The sequence below is a fragment of the Telopea speciosissima genome, chromosome 2, assembly GCF_018873765.1.
Source record: "Telopea speciosissima isolate NSW1024214 ecotype Mountain lineage chromosome 2, Tspe_v1, whole genome shotgun sequence".
NCBI lineage: Eukaryota > Viridiplantae > Streptophyta > Magnoliopsida > Proteales > Proteaceae > Telopea > Telopea speciosissima.
In genome coordinates, this window is record NC_057917.1 from 65508326 (window position 1) to 65531539 (window position 23214).

A 23214-nucleotide genomic window follows, 5' to 3' on the forward strand; every position below is an offset into this window, starting at 1 on the left:
AACACCATTGGCAATGTTTCAAAATTCTCACCTAGGGCATGTAGAAAACCGTGCAGATTTTGTGTGCTTTTTTCTTAATTCTGGCCTCATATTTTCTACGCTTTTGGTGACCATTATGTGGATGAAAGATTCACTTTTTCAAATTTTGCAAATGGGGCAATAGAATGCTACCTAGTCTCGTGACTCTTACACCAAGACTCAAGAGTGCATGAAAATACCACCATATCCCTAATGAAATAAAAAATCACCTCTACATTGATGATGCCTCTACGTACACCTTCATTGGCTCCCCATGCTGTTGTAACGATCTCTTGCCCTTTTCAAATTTACCTCCTAAGCCTTGATTTTATTTCCTCCATTCTCACTTAACAAATCTCTTGACCTTCAGAGTGAGAAAATTATGTTCTTCCAAGAGAATCGTACAGGATGGAGGGATAAGATAGGCATAGGATATGGATCCAGATCGCTGCCCATCCTACCGTGCTGCGCAGACACAAGGTGATGCGCATTGACCGCCTTACCCCTGCTTGAGTGGGGGTAAGATGGTCATTGCACGTGACCTTTTGCCTGCACAACATAGTCAGGACAGGGCAGCCCGCCGTAGAAGATCTGTGTTGATAGAATACACTAACATATCTCTGTCTATCACATGAAATTATTAACTTTGCAATCCTCCAATTTACAATATTGTTTAATTGCACCTTATTGATGCACTCCCTTCTGCTAAGAGAACCCTCTCCCTCTTGGTTATTTTACCAAACACATGTATACGTCATATATATGATGTAAAACTCTAGCGTTCGTCAGTCAATTGATAAACAGAAACAGAATTAATTTCAGCAATCCTTTTCCCCTTCCTTTATTAAAGTTTGAAGGCGCTGAATCCTACGGCGGCGGACCAAGTCCATTGTATGATTAGTTTATCCTTATTTATTATGATGAATCGTATTAAATTTGTGTTTCACTTCTGAATGGGTGATGTTGAACTTTACACTGCCAAACTTCTTTTCAAAATAGATCTTTATCTACTTTTAGATGATTTATCTCAATCTCCACGGAATTGAACTAGAATAGAAGAAACAAAAAACAAGCAGTTGATCGAGGAGTAGCTAAATGCGATGGAACCAACAGTAGTTCTTTCAATCTCAAACAAGGTCTCATGGGTTCCTCTCATCTTTGTTCTTTTGTTGAATTGCTTCGCGCTATTAAGATCAGAAGCTCAAACCTTACCAGATGATGAAGGTGCGCACTTACATTAATAACTCAATCATATCACTCTTTTCCAGCAAAAAATTAAATTCTCTCTTGAAATTTCATTCGATTCTGTTTAAGAGTTTGGGTTGATTAAACATCGTTTCTTTCCATTTATCTTTCGGAAGAGTCACTCTTCTTCCTTCACTATTTCAATTTGAACTAATTTCTTTGGATCCAGATCTTCTACGGCGTGGGCTGCCCTGTCCTACGTAGACACAAGGGCGCGCGACCGACTGCCTTACCCCTGCCTCGAGTGCCTTGCCCGAACGGAGATAGGGCGTCATGCGTGCGGCCCTGTGTCTGCACATCACAGGCAGGACACAACAGCAGCGCCGTAGAAGATCTATGTTGAATTTCTTTTCGTTTTATTAATTATCTATAAACTCTTAACAATATTACTTCTTAGAGTTGAAGTCCGCCACCTTCTCTGCATTGTTTTTTTTTTGTAACAAACGGTTTGATCGAATTCTCACGTTCCATGCATGTTATCGATAATGTTTTTACATTCCAAATCCCTCTATACCACAGTATCAAACACACATAAACACACACACATAACGGATGGCCTGCATAATTAAATTCTTGATGTTTGCATTGATCAGTTTTTATTTTTTTGGTATGTGTAAAATCTGGTTTGAGTCGAATTCTCCAGTAGAAATCCATGCATGTTATCGATAATGTTTTTACATTCCAAATCCCTCTACTACAAAGATCAAACACACACAACAATGATGGCCTGCATAATTAAATTGTTGATGTTTGCATTGATCAAAATGTTCTTCCTTCATCTTCTCCATTGTTTCGTCTGTACTGGAAGAGTCAACACTTTCTATCACATTCTCACAAAATAGATTCCATCAACGCTGTGAGTTGTTCACGTACACTCAGCCTTCTAACATTTCCTGCACATTTTTTAATCAATCTTTCATTTGAATATGTTCTTCCTTCATCTTCTCCATTGTTTCGGCCCTACTTGGAAGGAGTCAACACTTTTTTCTTCACCCCCATTCATACCCTGTTTCAATAATTACATACAGGGAAGCAGTTTTCTATACAGGAGTGTGGTCTACGCCAGCACTCCCATGTGTTTATCTCTCTCCTCCTTAAAACAAGGTGGTAGAGGTGTCTTTCCACATGGGAAGGAGAGAGATAGACTCATGGGAGTGCTGGCGTAGGACAGAGATCTTTTTCCCTTACATTAATTCATCATGGACCCATTTGTTTGATCGAGACTTAGGTGGGGTAGGAGAATTGGGGTGGAAAATTATTGATGTGGCACCTCAAAATCCTACCTCAATTTTGTTTGTTTAACTTAGGATGGTGAACTTACAAAAGTTTAGGGAACAACGTTTTGCTTTGTTGATTGATGTGTCATTTGAAATTCTCATTTTTATATCCAAGTATCGTTGAGGAGGCACTTGAAATTCCCACCTTGATACTAAACAAAGTCTCACAAAAAACAAAAGATTTTGATTTTTCATGGGAAAAGTAAAACTCCCAACCCTGTTCCCCAACTCACTACACCGTCAAATAAACAGGATGTTTCCACAGATACATCTTATATTAATACTACCCTACATGTACTCGTGATGTAATTTCTTTTCTTTATTTATTCCCTCTCTCCAAAGTCCAAAGTTGAGTCAGTCCACATATACGTACGGTCTTTACCAACACTTATCTTATTTGTTATTTGTTGACATAAGAGTCCTTATCTCACACAAGTTTTGAGCAAGGACCTTCATGTGCCAGGGTTGAACAAATCTACCTTTTGAATATGTCCAAAAACTTCTAGATGAACATGAGTTCTCCAATTTGATATCAACAATTCTTTGGTTAACTTTTTATTTTTGGGAATTGGAGAGGTTTAATAGGGATAGGGATGGGATAGGCTCCAGTGGTTTGAATTCAATGATCTTTTATTTGAGGAATTGGTCTTTGCCAATCGAGTTGATCCTTGGGGTAAACGTGGTTAAACTTTTGGGTACTGGTGTCTTTGTGTGTTTATCAATATGAAAAAAAAAGAGAAAGTTCTTTGTCCGAGAGTATGGCCTACGACAGCACTCTCTATCTATTTCCTCTTCAAAATAAGAGGGCAGATGTGTCTTTTCACGTGAGAAGGAAAGAGATAGACTCATGGGAGTGCTAGCATAAGCCACACTCCCGGACAGAGTTCTTTTTAAAAAAAAATAATAAAAAAAACCTTTGTTTTTTGCAGCATGAAGTCAAGGACAAAATTTTACTGCTATCCAAGTTGCAGAGATGTTCCTACTACTCAATTCACAGCCAAAGAAAAGGAATAAAAAATTATATTTTGGAAAATAATATAACCTATGAGAGTATTTGTGAACCCTAAGGGGAAGTAAATTATTCCATTTCTTTGGTTGCAAGCCCAGGCAGCGGGAACATTCCTACAACCTTGGTAGCAACAAATTTTTTTCCTGAAGCCAAGGGCCAATCACAGGCTTAGAGAAAAAAAAACCATGTATATATAACCTCATAATAGAAAATCAGAGGTCGATCTTATCAAATTGGTATCCATAGTCTTCTTCTTCTTCTTGTTTTTTTTTATTTTAAGTTATTCATGTAGTAAATGATAAATATTCTTTACATTCCAATTTTCTCTCATTAATGTGAATCTCATCTTAAAAAAAAAAAAAAAAAATTTTGGAAAGTGAGTTAAGTAGAGGTTAATACTTATGATATAGTAACTAACCAACAAGTTTATCATGGTAATTAATTGACAGTACAAGCACTGAAGAGCATAGCGACGAAATTGAACAATAACTATTGGAATGTGAGTTCAAATTCCTGCAGTGGAGGTGCAGGGTTAAACGTGACAATTGACTCTGAAAGCTTCAGCAATGTTAATTGTAACTGCTCCACTACTGTTTGCCATATCACAAACATGTAATGCTTCCAACTTCTTCCAACGTTTTTTTAGCTTATGTTTGGTGTTATAAGTATTAATAAGATGTTTAATTTCCTCTCTTCACCTTCTTTTTCATTCCTTGATTCCTTTGAATTTCAGTCAGCTAAAGGCGTTAAACCTCACTGGAGTTTTACCTGAAGAATTTGCTAATCTTTCCTATTTGCAAGAAATGTAAGTCATCCTCTTCCCTAGTGAACTAGTTTTGACAGTTTGATATGACCTAGAGTACTGGGCCTCAAGCCTTTTGGTTGAGGCTTGTGTGGGTCCTTTGTAGCGCGACACAACGTGTAGCGCACTATCTAATGGTCTCCGTGCGCACGCAGCCCAACACATAGGTGGGTTGTTGGGCTACGTGCCCGTGCGCTACAGACCATCAGATGGTGCGCTACACGCTGTGTCGCGCTACAAAGGAGCCCCACGCGTATTTTCATTGTCTTTTATAGCTTTAGGAGCACTTGTTTTTTTGGATAAACAACGCTTTATTGATAAGAACGAATAAATACACGTAAATTTTGACTTACAAGCTTCATGAAACCTTAGAATGACAGTGGTCAAACAGTTCCACACTTTATAACTTAAGAAAGTGGTCATAAGTTATACGACATTCACCCAGAAAAAATTTTCCCGCAAACTTGTCAATAATCGTGTGCTTCGAACTTGGTCATGTGGCCAGCGTGGCTCTTGCGTCTAGTCACAGACCGCCTTGCCCCCATTAAAAGGCAAAGTTTCGCCCGGATCGATGCTTACTTGTACACTCCCATTGGCCAGCGTGCACGTGCAGGCTCTAGAGGCCCAGGCAACGTTCACTCACCCATTTTTAAAATACCGTTTCTAATCGGAGTGGATTCCATTTCGACATCTGCGATTACGGGCAGCAGAAAAATTCTTCTGCCCGGAGAAGGGGAGAGGGTTTGGCGCCATTTTTTTTTTTTTTTGGTTTCTTCCAACCGGCATATGAACTGAGAGTGAAGCATGTTTTTGTGAACAGAGACCTCAGCCGAAACTATCTGAATGGATCAATTCCTACTCGTTGGGCTCAGATCCCTCTCGTCATCATGTGAGTTACTTATTTTTCCACCTCTTCTACTCCTCTCTTGCATTTTTAGTTTTTAGCTCTTAAGTTGCTTGGTTTCAATTTTTCACAGAACCTTTTATTTAGGATATCCAACCTAACAGAAACTGTGGTGCATTGCAGCTCTCTTTTGGGAAACCGCATCAGTGGGTCAATTCCTAAGGAGATTGGTGACATCGCTACGCTGGAGCAGCTGTGAGTATCGATAACCTAAGCTTCTTGGAAAGTGATGACAGTGAAATGATGCATAAACCGATTTTCTTATTCAAATTGTCATTTACAGGGTCTTGGAAGATAACGAACTCGAAGGAGCCCTTCCTCCGGAGCTTGGTAATTTATCACGATTGAAGAGATTGTAAGCTTTCTCTTCTCTTCTTATTCCATTGCTTCCGTTCATTCGTATAGTTTAGGTGAATATTTTGCACATTCCTCTGAAGAAATTTGTGTTTGACAAATAGTTTCTGTTCAAGGAACCCATTTTATTCTTATAGTATCTAGTAGATGGATTTCGCAAATAGTTTCTGTTCAAGGAACCCATTTTATTCTGATAGGATCTAGTAGATGGATTTTGCAAATAGTTCTGTTCAAGTAACCAATTTTATTCAAATAGTATCTAGTAGATGGATTCAAGTTGTAGCCTTTGAAACCAATTTGCCCAAAGTTGATATTTGACCAAAGAGCATGGTACAACTTGAGATTAGGTAAGGGTATTGCATTGGCAAATATTTTGCAAGTAGCCGTAACTCTTTTAGTTTAAAACGAAAATAGGAAACAGAAGGGGTAGATCATGTCTAGGAACATTGATAATCTGGAATCAGCCAAGGAAAAGAAAAGCTATCACAATTGATTCTTGTTGTTTTCCCCCCTTTCCACTCATACTATGGCCTAAAAGAATAAGAAAATTTGTACATATCTTCTGAATATCCCACATTACTGAGCTTGTTTAACAATGGGTCCGACATGGATGTAACAGAGTGATGAAGTTGGTGATCATAGCAGTTGCTAGGGACAAAAGATCCTTGAGTCCCTTGAGCATTGACAGAAAAAAGACCCCCAGGGTGGAAAGAGTCCTTAGATGCTAGAGCAGAATCATGATGACTTTTTAAGGCAGGGTAAAACTCCCCCCCCCCTCCCCTTTCTGCTTCATTTTTAAATAGGTAGTAAGTGAATGGAGCCTTAAAACAGAGAATTCATGTTTGGTGGTTAGAAAAAAGGGGGGAAAACCCATCTATCTAATGGTCAGGATCTGCTTTGATTTCAAAGACTACATTGAAACAGTAACCTTTGGTCTCATTGAGGTTTTGAAAAGTCCATTTGTTAAACTTTCTAAAGTTAAACAAACATCCAGAGGGTTAAGACCTACTGTATCAAAAATTGAACTGTTGATTGAGTCATTGAGGAATGTAGATAAACTGCTATGTGATGAGGTGAAGTTTCACTATTGGCAGCAAAACAATGTGGTTAAGAAATTCAATAAGATACAAGACAGCGGTATGAGAGAATCCAATGCTGGTCAGAATAGTTTGCGTACAGTCTAATTTGTTACCATAAAGAATCAACAGCAGTCCACAATAATCTGCAGAGAATAGGCACAATAGGTAGCTGTATTTGATGCATAGTTGTCATGGTGTCTAGGCGACCCAAGGAGTTGGAGAGGGGCCAAAATCAAGGCGTCACCAACTACCCGACCAAGGTGTCCAAGGCGCCCAAGTCGACCAAGGCGTTTGGACGCCTAGGCGATGCCTTGACAACTATGATTTGATGATCTAAGGGTGTCTGTTATTGTAAATGTTGACACAGGTGAATTCACGAGATGCTCAAATTTGCTTCAAGTTTTCTCTTCATAAGGTTCATGATACCTTCTTGTTTTCTCAAGGCATGTATACAACCTTACTTGTTAAAGGGTTAATATGGGTTCATATGACGTGAGGAGATCTAAATGCTAAAGACAAACTAGGAATTTAGTCAGGTGATGGCAAATTCACAAAGGTATAAGATTATTTCACAACACAGATAGTGTAGATTTTTCGGTAAAATAACTTAGGAAATTTGTTCCTCTTATCCACCATAGCCAAATTAATTTACATCTCATGACAGCAAAACTTCATTGGTAACCTCTGCTCATCCCAATTGTAGTATGAAGTGATATTTCAAGTGTTTGTTGCAATCATGAACCAACTGTAAGTCTTTTGTTTGTGGATTTTATGTGCAGACAGAGGATCATAAAAAAGGAGATCTTGAGAGAGGGTTTTGCCTTTATTTACTGAAATTGTTTATTTTATTTTTTGTCTTCAGCTCTTATCTATTATTACCTTCTTGTGGTTATGCTAATTCGTCCCCAACTTGTTTACGTGGCGCAAATGTTATTAATCTCCGTGTGTTGGTTTTACTCCAGGCACATATCTGCTAGCAAGATATTAAGGCATCAAATTTTCCAATTTACTAAGTGGGACACTATTATCACCGTTTATTTATACTTCCTTTTTTTTCATTTTCATGAACACTTCTTTTTTTATGGGTAGAATTTCATGAATACTTACTGAAACACAAGGAACTGCAAGCAACAGTGCTAATGACTTATTTTGTTACTCTTTTCTTGTAACTATTTTCTGTGGATAAATAAGAGATTTTCAATTTCATTAGGGGAATGGGTGAGAGAGAAGGGATGGTGGCTAGAGTGAGCTAAGAAATCTCCATCTTCATTGCTTGGTAGGAATATGACTAAAATCTTGTGGCCTAAGTATCATTAAGCTTATCAGTGTAGTAATTTGATTGCAGATTGTTAATTCTATAAAAGAAATAGTGGTTATGTAATTATTATTATTGTTGTACCATCATCATTCAATATCTTATTATTTTTACTATTACTATTTAAATGAACTCATCATATATTGCTTTCTTACTCTTGCAGCCTTGCTTCTGCGAACAATTTCAACGGAACTATACCAGAAACATATGTCAAACTTACTAGCTTGAATGATTTGTAAGTTGGAGGTAGTTGTTTAGATAGATTAAACTTTTGATATAATGAATGCCTGAACTGTCTTGTTATTTGCAGTAGGATAGATGGGACTGGCATCTCTGGGAAGATCCCTTATTTCATTGGGAACTGGACGGAACTTGATAGACTGTGTGTACCATATTTTTACCAACCTATCTTCTATTTTTTTCATTTGATAAATTTAGACAAATATATGAAGTTTTTTGCTATTATCTGGAGATATATTTTATGCGCTTCTTCAAACTGTCTATTGCAGTGATATGCAGGGCACGTCCTTGGAGGGCCCTGTTCCTTCTAATATCTCCCTCTTGAAAAACCTAACTCAACTGTGAGTGCACCTTCGAAAACTTCTAAAAATGTTGTAAGACCTTTATTGTGGTTATGAACTGAGGTAGAATATTGAAGGATTGACTGAGGTGTGATTTAATGTATTTTGGGTTTCAGGAGGGTATCTGACCTTGATGGAATAAATATGAGTTTTATTTTCCCCGATTTGCAGGATCTGACATCTATAAATGAATTGTGAGTTCCCCCTTTCAGTTGAAGGAATTTATTGTGACCTGAAAGATGGATGCACTTTATGGCATAGCATTAGCATAAGTCATTTTGTCAGTGGTTATGTCTGCTCATGAGGACTTGGTTTTCTTTGGTGTTGTAGGGTACTGAGAAATTGCTCCCTTACGGGTGCAATCCCAGAATACATTGGAAAACTGATGCCAAATTTAAAAACTCTGTGAGTTTCATTAGATGGAATTTCTCCCCTTGATGCTTGGCTTCATAAGCTTCTTTTATAAATTGCTGGTTGGAATTTGCTAAAAAATAAGCCATCAGAAATCAGTATTTGGCTTTTTTCAATTCTGTTTCATATTCTCATCCCAAATTGATGGAATAAACAATCTACTATGGTGATTTATGGTTATGGTCTGTGACTATCAGAACTCATGCCATGGATTACTTTTATGTCTAATTCTACCACTCTACCCTGATTTTAAGTTGAGTAACTTAAAGGATAAATAGGAGCAAGATGACCTTCTTTTGTTCAGGGGAAAATAAGCATTTATTGATTTGACATATTTACAGCATACTTGAAGTTTCAGAAGAGGAAATAAGTTTATGAATGACTCAATTTAGAAACAGTCGAAATGGATTTTGATCAGACTCTTCCAACTTTCTAAGAAATACTGAGGTTCACCACAATCCCAAAAACTGAAGTGACTCATCTACAACTCAACACAACTAAGCCTTATCCCAACCATATGGCTCTGCTACATGGGTCCTGTTTCTCCTTTCAACTCTATTCAAAGCCATACCTGTTGTAAACCAAATCCATGCATGTCTTTTGTCACCTTTTCTCCTAAAATCGTTTTATGCGTAACTCATGCTCTTTTAACTCTTCCCATCTGAATTATATGACTCCTTAGGGATGCATTCAAAGGTCTTCGCTGCATGCTACATCAAACAACTTTTTTTTTTTCAAGTATCATGTGTCAAAGGTACTCCTAAATTACCTCTTATGTATTTATTCCTTATTTTATTTTTCCTAGTTTTTCCACTTATCCGGTTCAACATCCTCATCTCAGCGACACTAATTTTATTTATATTTTGTTTCTTCAGTGCCCAACATTTAGCTCCATACTCATTGCTGTTCTTATAGCTACCCAATAAAAATTTCCTTTTAAGTTTTAGTGGAATGTGTTGATCAGACAACATTCCAGAAGTGCCCCTTCCCTTCAGCCACCCTACTCTAATTCACTATGCAACATCAGCCTATATTTCTCCATCTTTATTTATGATTAAACCTAGGTATCTAAAAATATCACTTTGAGGTATCTCCCTATCATCAATTCTCACCACCCCACTTTCAGTTCTACTTTTATTAGAAGTTGTTTATATTCAGCTTGTCCAAAAACTTTTTCATTCAAAAGTGTATGTCCATAATTCTAACTTTGCATTCATCCCTGCTTTTTTTTCTTCCATAAAAAATATTCCATCAGAGAAAAGCATACACAGAGTGTGCTAATCCTTAATATGTCTAGTCAACACACGCATGATTGGTGCACTAAAGTAATGAGTATTTTAAAGTTCAGTCAACTTGGACTTGTCTAATCTTTTAGCAGTGAAAAGGTCGACTCCTTCATTTCTTAGAGGAGTACTTGAAGAGTTCTTGGTCAACCATGGTAGCTTTTAACATAGTTCATTCTATCTTTGTGGTGCTAATTCCCCAGCCAAGATTAGAGCCTGGTATATACTTCAAATTATCCTTCTACAAGCTCATCTAACTCACTGCTGGCTTCTTTATTTCCTATTTGATTGATTTAGTTTTCCTTTCCTTTATATTATCATGTGGTTAATAAACTTGATCTCGCGATTGTCAAAACATAAGGTTACTTGACACTACACTAGTGCTTGATAAATCTGATGATTATAGGGTTACATTAGCTGCAGAGTTGGTAATTAAAGGCAGTTTCACTACTAACAGTAATTTCATTGATTAATTATATGAATCATAAATCTCTGGAGAGATATTAAGTGAACATCTTCATGAACTTAAATTGCTAAAGTTGACCCAACATTGGTTAGAACGTATCACAATCCCACCACTAAATTATACTATGGAGACAATCTTTCCTAGTTATGTTCTGATGGGATTTTTTTTTTCTTTTTCCCTTTGTAGAGACCTGAGCTTCAACAGGTTGACTGGTCAAATTCCAGATTTTCAGAGTTCAGGGAATCTGCAATTTTTGTATGTAAATTTCTTTATTTTCCTCTTAACTGTCATTATTTTATATTATTCATATGTGACTACTAGTTTTTCATTTGTATAATCAATTAAAGAAGCTTTTTCCCATTATTTGTGGTTACTTATGTTTCACACTTTATTGCACTAGTTGTTCATTTGTATAATCAATTCAAAAGCTTATCCCATTATTTGTGGTTACCTATGATTAGCACTTTATTGCACTTTGTCACTGGCATAGTCATAGGTCTCTGTTGCACAGGACAGGACCATCTAATTCAACTTTTCCTATCAATGATTCCTCTTAATATATCAATGATAAATTTCTTCATTCTAACGGTAGGCATTATATTGTTTATGGGCATAGGTTTCTCACTAACAATTTGCTGACTGGAGAAGTACCAGGTTGGTTATTTACAAAAGAGAAAATAAAAATGTGAGTATTTCTGCTCATCAAAAGCTTTGAGTCGTGGTTCATAGGATCTTTTAACCTACATGTGACTTACCTTTGCGATGAATTTCACACTTGAGACATTATGGCAACCACTTTATGTCTCTTGGCTTATTATCTTTTTCATCAAGAAATACAGTACCATGACATGATACTGCTTTGTCTTACAGTAATTTATCCTACAACAATTTTACTGGATACGCCTCACAACCCAGCTGTGCGCAACAAACTACCGTGTATACTCAGTTCCCTGCATTATCTCTTTTGGATTTAAACCGTAGTTGGTTTTCTTATTTCCTTATGAAATTTTGTTTGCTCATTTCTTAACAGGAACACAATTGCCAGTTATTCATCTTCAGAAGATAACTCGTAAGTTTGTTGTTTCATGGAATGTTTATTTTTCTCGATTAATGAAACATATGAAGAATATGAATTCATCTGCGGAAACTTTTTGCAGAGTCGCTTGGTGCTTGAAAAAGGACCTCCCTTGCTCTGGGAAACCTAAATGTAATTGTAGAATCTCCTCACCTTTGAGATAACAAAACATTAGAACCTTTATTAAGGATTTACGAGTGGCCATCAGGAACTGATCATATATGAATACATTCCCTTGATTCCAATCACACATGCAGACCATTCATTGTTTATCAATTGCGGAGGCCCGTTGATGAATTTTGATGGGGAGGAATATGAAGATGATTCAGTACCTAGGGTGGAGGGTGCATCATACTTCTATCCTACTGACAGATGGGCTTCTAGCACTACAGGAGTCTTCTTGAGTAGAACAAATCCTCAGTACTTGACCACAAACATATCAGTGCTGAACATAACTGATCCATCCATATATATGACAGCCCGTGTTGCTCCTATCTCACTAAGATATTATGGCCTCTGCTTACGAAGTGGTAATTATACAGTGCAGCTCCACTTTGCTGAAATAATGTTTACAGAAGATCAGACATACAGCAGCCTTGGTAGGCGCATATTTGATGTATCAATCCAAGTGAGTGGCGAATAGATTGTTATCACTGATACTCCATTTATCATACCACTTCATTTTCCCCAATTAATTTCCCTCAGGAAACTAGATCTGGTTCCTTTATTTTTTTTTGTGGTATTTTAAAATTATCTTGTAGTTCAAACTAATTTTCCATTTACTTTCTGAAGAACATTGATGATACTTTTTTGATTGACACAACTTTCTTAACATTGTTTCGGTTTCTTGCAGGGAGAAGTCCGTTTGAAGGATTTTAATATTGCGGAGGAAGCTAAAGGGGTCGGTAAGAGCATCATTAAGAAATTTAATGATGTTATTGTCAATGGAAGTACTTTGGAGATCCACCTCTACTGGTCAGGAAAAGGAACTACTGCAATTCCCGATAGAGGAGTATATGGACCCCTTATATCAGCTATTTCAGTGACACCAAGTAGGTTATCTGCCCACTTTTCCTTTTCCCTCTTCTTACTCCTCATCATGATACTGTAACTTGCTTGATTGTGCAGACTTTGACCCGAACACTGGACTATCTGTTGGAGTTATTGTTGGTATCATTGCTGCTTCATGCATTTTCGTAGCATTAGTTTTAGTAATCCTTTGGGTGAAAGGTTGCCTGAGAGGGAAGGATCTCGATGACAAAGGTGAGGCGAATGGAACTAAAATTTGTGTTTGTAGCACGATGCATTGTCACAGCTTTCCTAGAATTTGTTGTGTGCTAGTTCATATGAATAAGCCATTTTAAATAGAAATCCTGGTGATTAATTAAGGTTAGATAAATTAAGATGTTAGATGTTGAGTGGGGAGGAGGTTGTGTGACTAACAAAAAAGAAACAAAATAAGAAAATGTAGGGTTTTCAGTTTTAGTCAACTAAGGAAACAAAAGTAATTCATTTTGGAGTAGTTTTAGGTTGAAAACAGAAAAGGATAATCAATTAAGGCGTTTGAGAACAAAGTAAAGAGGTTTTTAAGGAGTGTGATTCATGTAATGGATCTAAACAGGTATGAGGTAACCAAATGAAAGACATAACAGAAATGATTCAAGGGGAAAGGTCAGAGGCCTTACATCTCTGGTCTTTGTCATGTTTGGAGTTGCACTCTCCTTGAATCACGGATTGCAGGGTTGTACCACAAGAAATCCCATGTTGAGATTTCTTTAATATTTTTACTTAAGTTGAAGGCTTGGATTCATATATAAATGTTGGGAGTGACCCAAAATGCCCTGCTCAGATCCCGGCTCGAGCGCGGCGAGCGATGCGCGCTGGCTGGTGTGCAATAAGGAATTAAAGTTGCACTTTCCCTCACAAGGCGTCTTTTGGGGGATTGGCAAGCGCTTGGTTCTACAATTGGTATCAGAGCAGGTGATTGCGAGTTTGAGTCTCCCCGGTGCCATGGGTGCTCTGTTATTGGGCATGCATTTGGGGGGGGGGATTGTTGGGAGTGACCCAAAATGCCCTGCCTAGATCCCGGCCGGGCGCGGTGAGCGATGCGCTTTGGCTGGTGTGCAATAAGGAATTAAAGTTGCACATTCCCTCACATGGCGTCTTTTGGGGGATTGGCAAGCGCTTGGTTCTACAATAAAGACTAGGTAGCAAATACATAATCATAATTTTGTGCAAATAAAGGTTACACACCTGCTTATCTGTAGTAAAACTTTTCAATAATAATTAAATTACTTTTAATTGTAGATATGGAAAGCATATCCTAATTCTAATAAGACTTCGATATAAAGGTGTAAAAATTCCAAATAGAAATCTCCTCTATAGAACTGAATCAGTACTGAAATTGCCTATAACTTTGTCAATCTTGTCCACATTCCACTGTCTTGAATTTTTTGTACACATAACAAACTAAACCTTCAAATAACTGAAATTGTCATTTACTCAGTCCAGTTAAAAGAAGATTCTCTAAATAGCCCTAATATCTCCATCTATCTATCTTTTTTGGCAGTCTGTTAAGTTTCAGAACCAACCTATTTTCCCGTTGGAGATTTAAAGCTTGGAGAAATGGTTGAAGACTCAACCATGCTAAGAGAGTTTTAAACCTTGAATAAAAAGGTTCAAATCTAAAAAATGGTGGATCATATGGTTGAAATTGGACCCCAAATTTGACATATGGCTAATCTATGGGGAGTACTACCTATTCAAAAGTTGGTTTAAAGGGCTCAGTGCTCCCATGCGGCTCAAAAACAGTGTGGACAAGTTATCTTGAGGCCATTGAGGAGACATTCTCCCAATGATGGAACATAAATCAAGGTGTTGGACACGTGACATAGAAAAATTAGGCCAAATTGAAGTGTTAGAATTTTGAGTGTGTTTCAATGGGCTTTTGAATTTATCCTCTCCTCTCCTTTAGTTTACATGTATACCGTTTACATTTTGTTTCAATTGTTGTTTCCATGCATCACCCACATACTGTATCTTCGTATAACAGATTCTCACCAACATACATGCTTAGTATTTACAAAAAACAGTATCTATGCATAATGTTGATATGTGCCATGTGACACATGTCATTGACTGGATTGTGTATGTGGAAGGACTATCACTAATTTTGCAGAAATTACAGGCCTAGAGCTACAAACAGGTCACTTCAGTTTGAGACAGATTAAAGCTGCAACTGGGAATTTCGATGCTGCAAATAAGATAGGAGAAGGTGGGTTTGGGCCTGTTTATAAGGTAAGTCTGGATTCATATCTTCCTCTCATCCTTCTCATTTATCACCATCAATCTGTGTATTATTTTGTGGGTTGAGCCTTTAGATTGGTTTTTTTTTTTTTTTGTTCATTTTGCTTCAGTCTTCCATAATAAAAGGGGAAAGGTAAAATGTAAAAGAAGAGTGTGGGGGTGGGGGAGGCAAGTTTTAAGGGAAGGAGGAAAGAAAAGGAAAATGAACTACCTTTCTGTCTCAGGTTTCATATTTTATGTTTCTGGGAAGTAGTGATTTAATTTTTACTTGTTTTATCTTAGGGTACACTATCAGATGGTACAGTAATTGCTGTCAAGCAGCTCTCCTCTAAGTCCAAGCAAGGGAACCGTGAATTTCTAAATGAGATAGGCATGATCTCTGCTTTACAACACCCAAACCTCGTGAAGCTTTATGGATGTTGTATTGAAGGAAACCAGCTATTATTGGTTTATGAATATATGGAAAATAATAGCCTAGCACGTGCACTATTTGGTAAATTCAATACTCCGCTATTCTATATGATGATTACTCTTTGTGATTAAGTGAATGGTATTAATTAACACTGTTTCTAGTTACACAACAATTTATGGCTGGATTATGATAAGTTGTGGTACACATTTAGGTCGTGAAGATCAAAGAATGAACTTAGACTGGCCAACAAGGCATAAGATTTGCTTGGGAATAGCACAAGGTTTAGCTTATCTTCATGAAGAATCAAGGCTGAAAATTGTCCATAGAGACATAAAGGCAACTAATGTGCTGCTTGATAAGGATCTTAATGCTAAGATTTCGGACTTTGGTTTGGCTAAACTTGATGAAGAGGAGAACACCCATATCAGCACCCGAATTGCTGGAACTATGTGAGTGATTTCTTTCTTTCCCACTTCTCTTTGCTTCTCTACATGTGATTTATTGAAATTTTCTTGAATTAGCATTCAAAGAAGAAGATTAGGGGAAAAGAATCCTAATATGAGAAGCAATTGAATATTAAAAATAAGCAAATTGAACATCATCTAAATCTTGTTCAACTGTATGTAGGGATGTATGTTTTACCAAGCTTTCGACCAGGAATTCTGGGTTAAAGCTTGATATTGGCAAGGTTAAAAATCAAATAAAAGGTTTTTTTTTCCCAGCATCATCCCTCATGCTATCTCTTGGAACTTGTGGCTTGAAGAAATAGCAGAGTTTTTGATAGTCTGTGTTGAGACCAGGCTAACATTCTAATGAACATCTGGAGTCCATAGCCTATTGGGACAATGAATTTTGAGTTCCAGAACATTTTGGCTAAATTTTTTGGTGAATAATTGTACTCCCTGATTTGGGTTGATCCTTCTCACAGGTTTTGCTAGTTGTATGATGGGTTTTTTTCCCATTTGCTTCTTATCCTCCAAAATTTATTTCTTGAAAAAAATATAGGGTTAAAACTTAAAAGTTGAATCTGTATTGAAGGATCTCTGGGTTAGAATCCTAGCTCAGTTAGATGACTTTTTTCACTAAACGCTTGATGTTTTTTATTCTTACCCATTAATGTTGAAAAGGAAGAAATTTGAATCAGGTTTTGAAATTAAACATATTAGAAACATTCTCTGTTATATGTGAAAATGATGAAGCTCAACTGTGAGATATGATTGATAACCTCATTCTTTGTGCCAAAAGTCTTTTTACCATAGTCCTGTTATCCACATTTATTCCACAATGTGATTGCAAATCTGGGTGGCAAGCAGGAAGGGTTTTTTTTTCTCTCTGTGATATATTTGAATCTGTTCATGTTTATGCTTTAATTCTCCCAAAAAAGAAAGGTATACTCCTTTGTGTTCTCCTAAAAAGGTGGGAGGAGGAGGGCAGTGGTCATCTCTGAATCTGTTCATGCTTTGAGAGTTATTTATTTTTCTCTTTCTGATATATCTAATCAGGTGTTTGGATGTTGTTTGTGAAATAAAAACATTTCTTCATGAAATAGGTTCTTCTGCCCAAGTTTGAAGTTAAGCCGCTAGTTTATGGAACTATTATTAATCTTGATCTTTTTATGTTTCTTGTTCTTTATTTATGCTGAGTGGACTTGGTCTGAGTTTCTGAGTTTACTTAGTATTTATTTAGAAGATTTATGTATTATATGTAGTTATTTTCAGTGTACGTCATTAAGACATTGTACATATATCTCTTTCGAATTTTTTATTTTTTATGTGTTTACTATTTGAGTGTGTGTGCAAATATGCAACCTCATGATTGGATGATAGTACATATACCATGAATATTGCTTATGGTAGGATGTTTGATTTAAGTTTCTACAACAATTCAATATTCATTTAGGCCCTGTTTGGTTAGCAGTGAAAAAAAATAAAAGTTTCAGTTGTAAAATGAAATTAAAAGAAGGGTAAAAGATTTGCACAACACCAGCTTAATTTCAAAATTGCATGCGGGCATCCCTCATAAGCAAGGTTCATAATCTCGGTATCGACTGGATCGGATCGGATCGGGATCGCCCAAACTCAGGCAAATATGACACTTTTGCCCCTGTTTTTTTTTTGTAAAAAATCTTTTTTTTAAAAAAAAAACCTTTTTACCCTTGTCCGTACAGGTGGATCGAATCAGTATCAGGATCGATCTCAGCCGATACCGATCCGATCGGCCAAAATCGTCTGATCCGGATTACTGTAGTACCACTCCCTGTTTTTTTGTCTCATATACCCCCTTATTTTTAGTGTTTTCCCATAATACCCCTCCTCCAAGGCATGAAACTGCACATTGTTGTAGGAGCCCCTCTCCCTTAAAAGAAATTATGTAAGAGACTTTCTATTGGGGTGTTTGGTTTGAAAGTAGTGTTGAGACAAAGTAATATCAATATAGGTGGTGCCCACAACTTAAAGAAGATGAGAGTAGAAACTTTTTTTATTGATATTTTGTCTGAAAAGAAAAGGAAAATAAAATTAATTAGCATAGTTTTATGTTAACACAATTTCCCTTGGTAATGGTTACAAAAATTTTCGTTCTCATTTTGTTTTAGTTTACTTCACTTTACTTCATTTCGCATCCAACTGAATGAGACCTTGGAATTCATTGATCAGATATTGTTGATTTTGTGAAATACATCTTTCAACTGTAACCAGAAACTTGTTCAAGTTCTCATTTTCCATATTGATAGTTTGATTTGCAAGTTGCAGTGACATAATTTGTAGTGTTGGTCTGGCCATTAATTTAGTTCATATTATGATACTAAATATATTACCCTGAACTTTTAATTTTGTAGAGGATATATGGCCCCTGAATATGCAATGAGGGGTTACCTGACAGACAAAGCAGACGTTTACAGCTTCGGAGTTGTTGCATTAGAGATTGTCAGTGGGATGAGCAATACAAATTATAGGCCAAAAGAGGATTTTGTTTACCTTCTTGATTGGGTAACCTGAGCACAAGTTCTTTTTTTTTTTAATATATGGAAGGATGATTATCTTTTCTGTGAAAAAAATATCATTGACCCTTTTGAACTGTTTCCTTTTTTTTTTTTGTCCTCTCTCCAATTGGGTCACAGGCTTATGTCCTACAAGAGCAGGGAAATCTCCTAGAACTTGTCGATCCAATCCTTGGGTCAAACTACCCCAAAGAAGAGGCGTTGAGGATGTTGGATTTAGCTCTCCTATGCACCAATCCATCCCCTTCTCTCAGGCCCACTATGTCTGCAGCGGTGAGTATGCTTGAAGGCAAAATTGCAGTTAAAGCACCTCTCGTAAAGCGCAGCTCCGGTACTGAGGATATGAGATTTAAGGCCTTAGAAAGGTTTTCACTGGACAGTCAAACACTCTATTCAAGCAGTTCTCAAGAGAGTAGAATGCGAAATAGTGTATCGACGAATGGGCCATGGATTGATTCTTCCATGTCTATTCATAGCAAAGAGACCCAGGGCTCTTCCTCAACAAACAAGCTTCTCCCTGATCTTATGTGACATTTTTCTTCTTCGTTTTTGTTTTGTTTGTTTTAGAGGGCTGGAGGGGGTGGAAGATATTTAAATTTTGGGAAGTAGTTTTCTGTCCTGGAGTGTGGCCTACGTCACTACTCCCATATGTTTATCTCTCTCCTCCTCAAAACAAGGGGGTAGAAGTATGGGAAAGAGAGAAAGATAGACTCCTACGCCACACTCCCGAACAGAGTTCTTTTTCCCTTGATTTTTTTTTGTGTAATTAAGACTATTTTTTCCAGGGTGGTTTTATATAATTCCAATATTTTGTTTTATGTACTATGATACACGTACACATTTGTACATTATTATATGATCTTTAACCGTTCTCATGTGCAGATTTTTCGCACGCTTTCATGCATAGTAGCCTTAACCATTTTGCTTATTTATGTGTTGTGAATTGTGATACTCAAAATGGAATCCATATATTGGACACAATCAGCAAATTATACTTATGATATCTCCCACACGACAAGTCTGATCACCCTAGGTCTCCCTAGGGTCTTCAATACCCAAAATTTGATTCCAATCCAACGATAAGATGGAAAGATATTGTGTGGTTTTAACATTATTCAACGATCAAAACAGAAGTACAAAATGATTGGCATTGTTTCCTATGGAGAAGAATATTTTTAGAATTCAAATTATTTTTCAAAAGATGTGTCGTTTGGGGTTGTTTTGAGCGCTAGTCTTGTATAGGTCTCACTCCTCTATTTATATTATCGTTCCAAGAGATGTTGGATGATTAAATTCAAACCATCAAAAAAGCCACTCCCTTTTGATGGGTATTCAACCCAGTTAAACCCTATTCTGTTGTTTCGGTTGTTGAGGCATATGAATCTTGTTACACCATTAAAGGCTTCATTTGGATGGAGGAAACAAGTTGTCAAGCATGAGGAAACAGCAAATTGAGTGATTTCCACTTGATGATGCTTATCCATTGGGAGCACCACTATTCATGGAGACACCATGCCCATGTTCTCCTCTTGCATAAATGGAGTTTCATGCTTTTAACCCGGTAAGCATCTTTAGATCTAAGTGCCTTTGCTCTATGCTACAATAGTCATTTAATGAAAGAATCAGTGCTAACAAATCCAGTGATTACTTTCAGATCATCCCTCCAGAAAATGAAGAAGCTTTTTTAGAAGAAAGTGCAAGTCAATCGTGTCACAAAACATCACTCTCTGTCAGCTTGACAATCCGAGTGTTAACCAACTTTTAGAATTGGTATTTCGCACTTTCCCCTTCTCTAAAAATCTAGAATAATTTATTAATTATGATATGAATCTAGGTGGGTGATGTCTTGAACATGCAATCACTTGGTTGAGGTGGTGCAGAATTTCGAGCATTTGAGCTATATAGGTCTCATTCCCTTGCATTTATTATAAAAAAATCACCAATATGATCTTTAATGTAGTAAGCTTATTTTGTATTTTGTAACCTATGCTTTTAAATTTAAGTTATTCCATTGTGACCAAGGGATCACAGGTTCAAGTTTGGAAACAGCCTCTCTGCAAAAGCAGGGGTAAAGCTGCGTATATTATGACCCTCCCCAGACCCTGCAGTAACGGGAGCCTCATTCACTGGATATGCCCTTTTTTACTCTACCAAATTGTTTAAAATAAGGTCTCATTGTTCAGACATGTGATGGACTATGGAAGTCTTATTCATCAGAATTATGTCTTATTTCAGAATGATTGGGAAATAGGTCAGTCTTATGCTAGGAAAAGCTTGGCGGTTTGCATAATTCATTTTTTTATTATGCAAGAGCTACTGCATCACTTTAGGGCAGCTCTGGGTCGGGTTTGGGTTGGGTTGGTTTGGCTTTAGGATTGCCAATCTGTATACTGATTAGCTTGAAAACTCTAATCTTAGACCAGAGAGATAGGTTGAGAGTGTGTCGGAAGTTTCTTTCATAAACTTTTGGCTTCCCGCAGTTTGGATAGGTTTAAATATTCGGACTGAATTGCTGGAAAACTGAAACTGCCCTCTTTTCCAATCCAGTCAAAAGGGTTACAGAATGTAACGTTTTCACATGTAATGGGCTTAGCAAAATCATTGTAATAGCTTGCATTAGTGGAAGGGTGTTGAATGATATGCTTGGTTGGATGAAGCCTAATAAAGGAAGTGATCTCCTTAATGGGTAATGGGTTTTCCAGTTAAGCACCTTAAAGCGTAAAGTAATATTATGGGTCTAATTGCAATTATGCCTTATTATGGGAGAGCATTAATTGTTTTTAATTACAGGATTGGTCCCTATTCTCAATCTATAAATTGGTAGTAATACCCATTAATTGCTAACCCTAGTTTTTTAATAGAAAAGAGAGCGGAAAAGATCGATAGAGAAGATCAAAATGAGAATCATCTTCATCAAACGATATGGATCCAGGTTCGAGTTTCTTCTTGAATCTCTAGTTTGTTATTTCATGTTCAATGATTTGTCTTGTTCATTGCTTGATTAAATCTTACATCAGAATCTCTATAAAACCTGCCAAAACCTCAAAAAACCACTGAAAACACAAGAACTTGCTTCTTTCAATTTGTGGTTGGGTTGAACACCAATGGTATGAGTCAAGTACTCAATTTTAAATCTACTTCTCAACAATTGGGTTGAAAAATGACAATAAAACCCTGTATTTTAGGGTTAAGAATTGTCATTCTTCTTTTTTTCCTTTGGGGATGGAAATTGTCAGTGAGTAACAATGTATCACATGAGATTTTAATGGGTGTGGATGGAACTATTTCATAGAGGCCTTGCTAGGGATGCAAGGGGCTCATCAATTTCATTAGTTAACCACTGTTGATCTTTGGGCTTTAGTCACCGGAACATTTGTTCTTTTATTAGTCCAAACAAAGAAGTGCTTCAAGAATTCCAACAATATATGAAAAATTCAAGAACTAACGAGAACCAAAATTAAACAGCATACACCATATCACATTGTAAAGAATCCTAGAACCTATAACTAGTGCCTGGCAAAGAGAAGAGAGAAGAGAGAAGAGAGAAGAAGAAGAGAGAACAATGGGAGAAAAGGGTTGTGCGATAGAACATGTATTCTACCGTACTAGTCAACATATATTTATATTAAACCAAAACAGAATTACAAAAGGAATATAACTCTTACCTAATTAAGCCTAAAGCCTAAAACAAGAACTTACTTAGACTAGAAAACTAACAAATAAGACATAAACTAATAAAGGAAACCATGATAGGGGGACTCCCCCAATCGTGTTACATATCTCTTAATTCTCCCCCTCAAGCTGGAGTATACACATATCAGAAGAAAGCTCCAGCTTGGACCAACAAGATAAAAAATGAAAGGCAGCACCAGGCTTGAACACATGTAGCCATAGATGCCATCGAGCTCAAAGCAACACTCTAATCAATAAATCCATCAACAATAGCAATCCAAACAAATCCAATCAACAACAGCAACACGCCAACACCAAAAGCTCTTCCCAAGGAAGTCAACAAAATGCAGCACTCAATAGCTACACCAAACGTCCTTCCCAATGAAGGCAATAAAATGCAAGTACTGACCTGCTCCAACAAAGACAAACAAAAGTGCAGCTCTGATGACTACACAAAAACCTGTAAAAGTGCAGCTCCAATGGCTACACAAAAGTCCATCCCGAGGAAGGCACTCCAACAACAATCAGACTCACTCTTGAGTCCCGAACTTAAAAAAAAAAGTCTCAGATAAAATTGCTTGCAGTAGACACCTTCACAGACAGTAGACATCTTCAATCTCCCCCTTACGTGTAGCATTACACGTGAACAGAGAACAACCAATAACATCTCAACAAATCTTATAAGCAAGACCACCAGCAAATAAGATCCCAATAAATTAATCTTCAATCAAGAGCAGCTACATATAATCACCAATAAAAGAAACACCCCTCACGATAATAACTAAAATCTCAAACCAATGCGATCTGGGGTCCACCCAAGCAAGATAATGGCAAATTTGTAATTAATCTATCAATCCCAATATAATCCCAATCTTAAAATCCAACTATTGATCCACCCAAGATAGGTAAAACACAAATACAAGGAAGTAGTGGCAATCTGGTAATTAATCAGAATTTTCAAGTGGCTCTTGGGTAGATAAATAAGGGAATGGCAGAATGGTAAATAA

General features: G+C 37.0%; 1 protein-coding gene across 3 annotated transcripts; it reads left to right on the forward strand.

Moving 5' to 3' along the window:
• The first annotated feature begins 1112 nt into the window (after positions 1 to 1112).
• LOC122652981 (probable LRR receptor-like serine/threonine-protein kinase At1g53440) lies at positions 1113 to 19094 on the forward strand. 3 transcript variants are annotated; one of them, XM_043846882.1, is made up of 24 exons: positions 1113 to 1242; positions 3999 to 4161; positions 4283 to 4354; positions 5172 to 5240; positions 5379 to 5450; positions 5539 to 5610; positions 8167 to 8238; positions 8314 to 8385; positions 8513 to 8584; positions 8701 to 8778; positions 8915 to 8989; positions 10931 to 10999; positions 11361 to 11429; positions 11615 to 11680; positions 11775 to 11813; positions 11902 to 11951; positions 12077 to 12447; positions 12673 to 12871; positions 12948 to 13082; positions 14998 to 15116; positions 15408 to 15618; positions 15749 to 15986; positions 18374 to 18524; positions 18656 to 19094. In XM_043846882.1, exons 1-24 carry the CDS (start codon positions 1119 to 1121, stop codon positions 19064 to 19066), a joined length of 3069 nt encoding a protein of 1022 aa, XP_043702817.1. In that variant the 5' UTR covers positions 1113 to 1118; the 3' UTR covers positions 19067 to 19094. The 3 variants fall into 3 exon arrangements, with proteins under 3 accessions (XP_043702817.1, XP_043702818.1, XP_043702819.1); XM_043846883.1 differs by having other exon boundaries at positions 15007 to 15116; XM_043846884.1 differs by having other exon boundaries at positions 15013 to 15116.
• The last annotated feature ends 4120 nt before the right edge of the window (positions 19095 to 23214 follow it).

Coding starts and splice junctions, on each gene's coding strand:
- LOC122652981 (XM_043846882.1), top strand. CDS start 1,119: ATGGAACCAACAGTAGTTCTTTCAATCTCAAACAAGGTCTCATGGGTT. Junction 8,585..8,700: donor TTGAAAAACCTAACTCAACT/GTGAGTGCACCT, acceptor TTTGGGTTTCAG/GAGGGTATCTGACCTTGATG. Junction 11,681..11,774: donor TGTGCGCAACAAACTACCGT/GTATACTCAGTT, acceptor ATTTCTTAACAG/GAACACAATTGCCAGTTATT.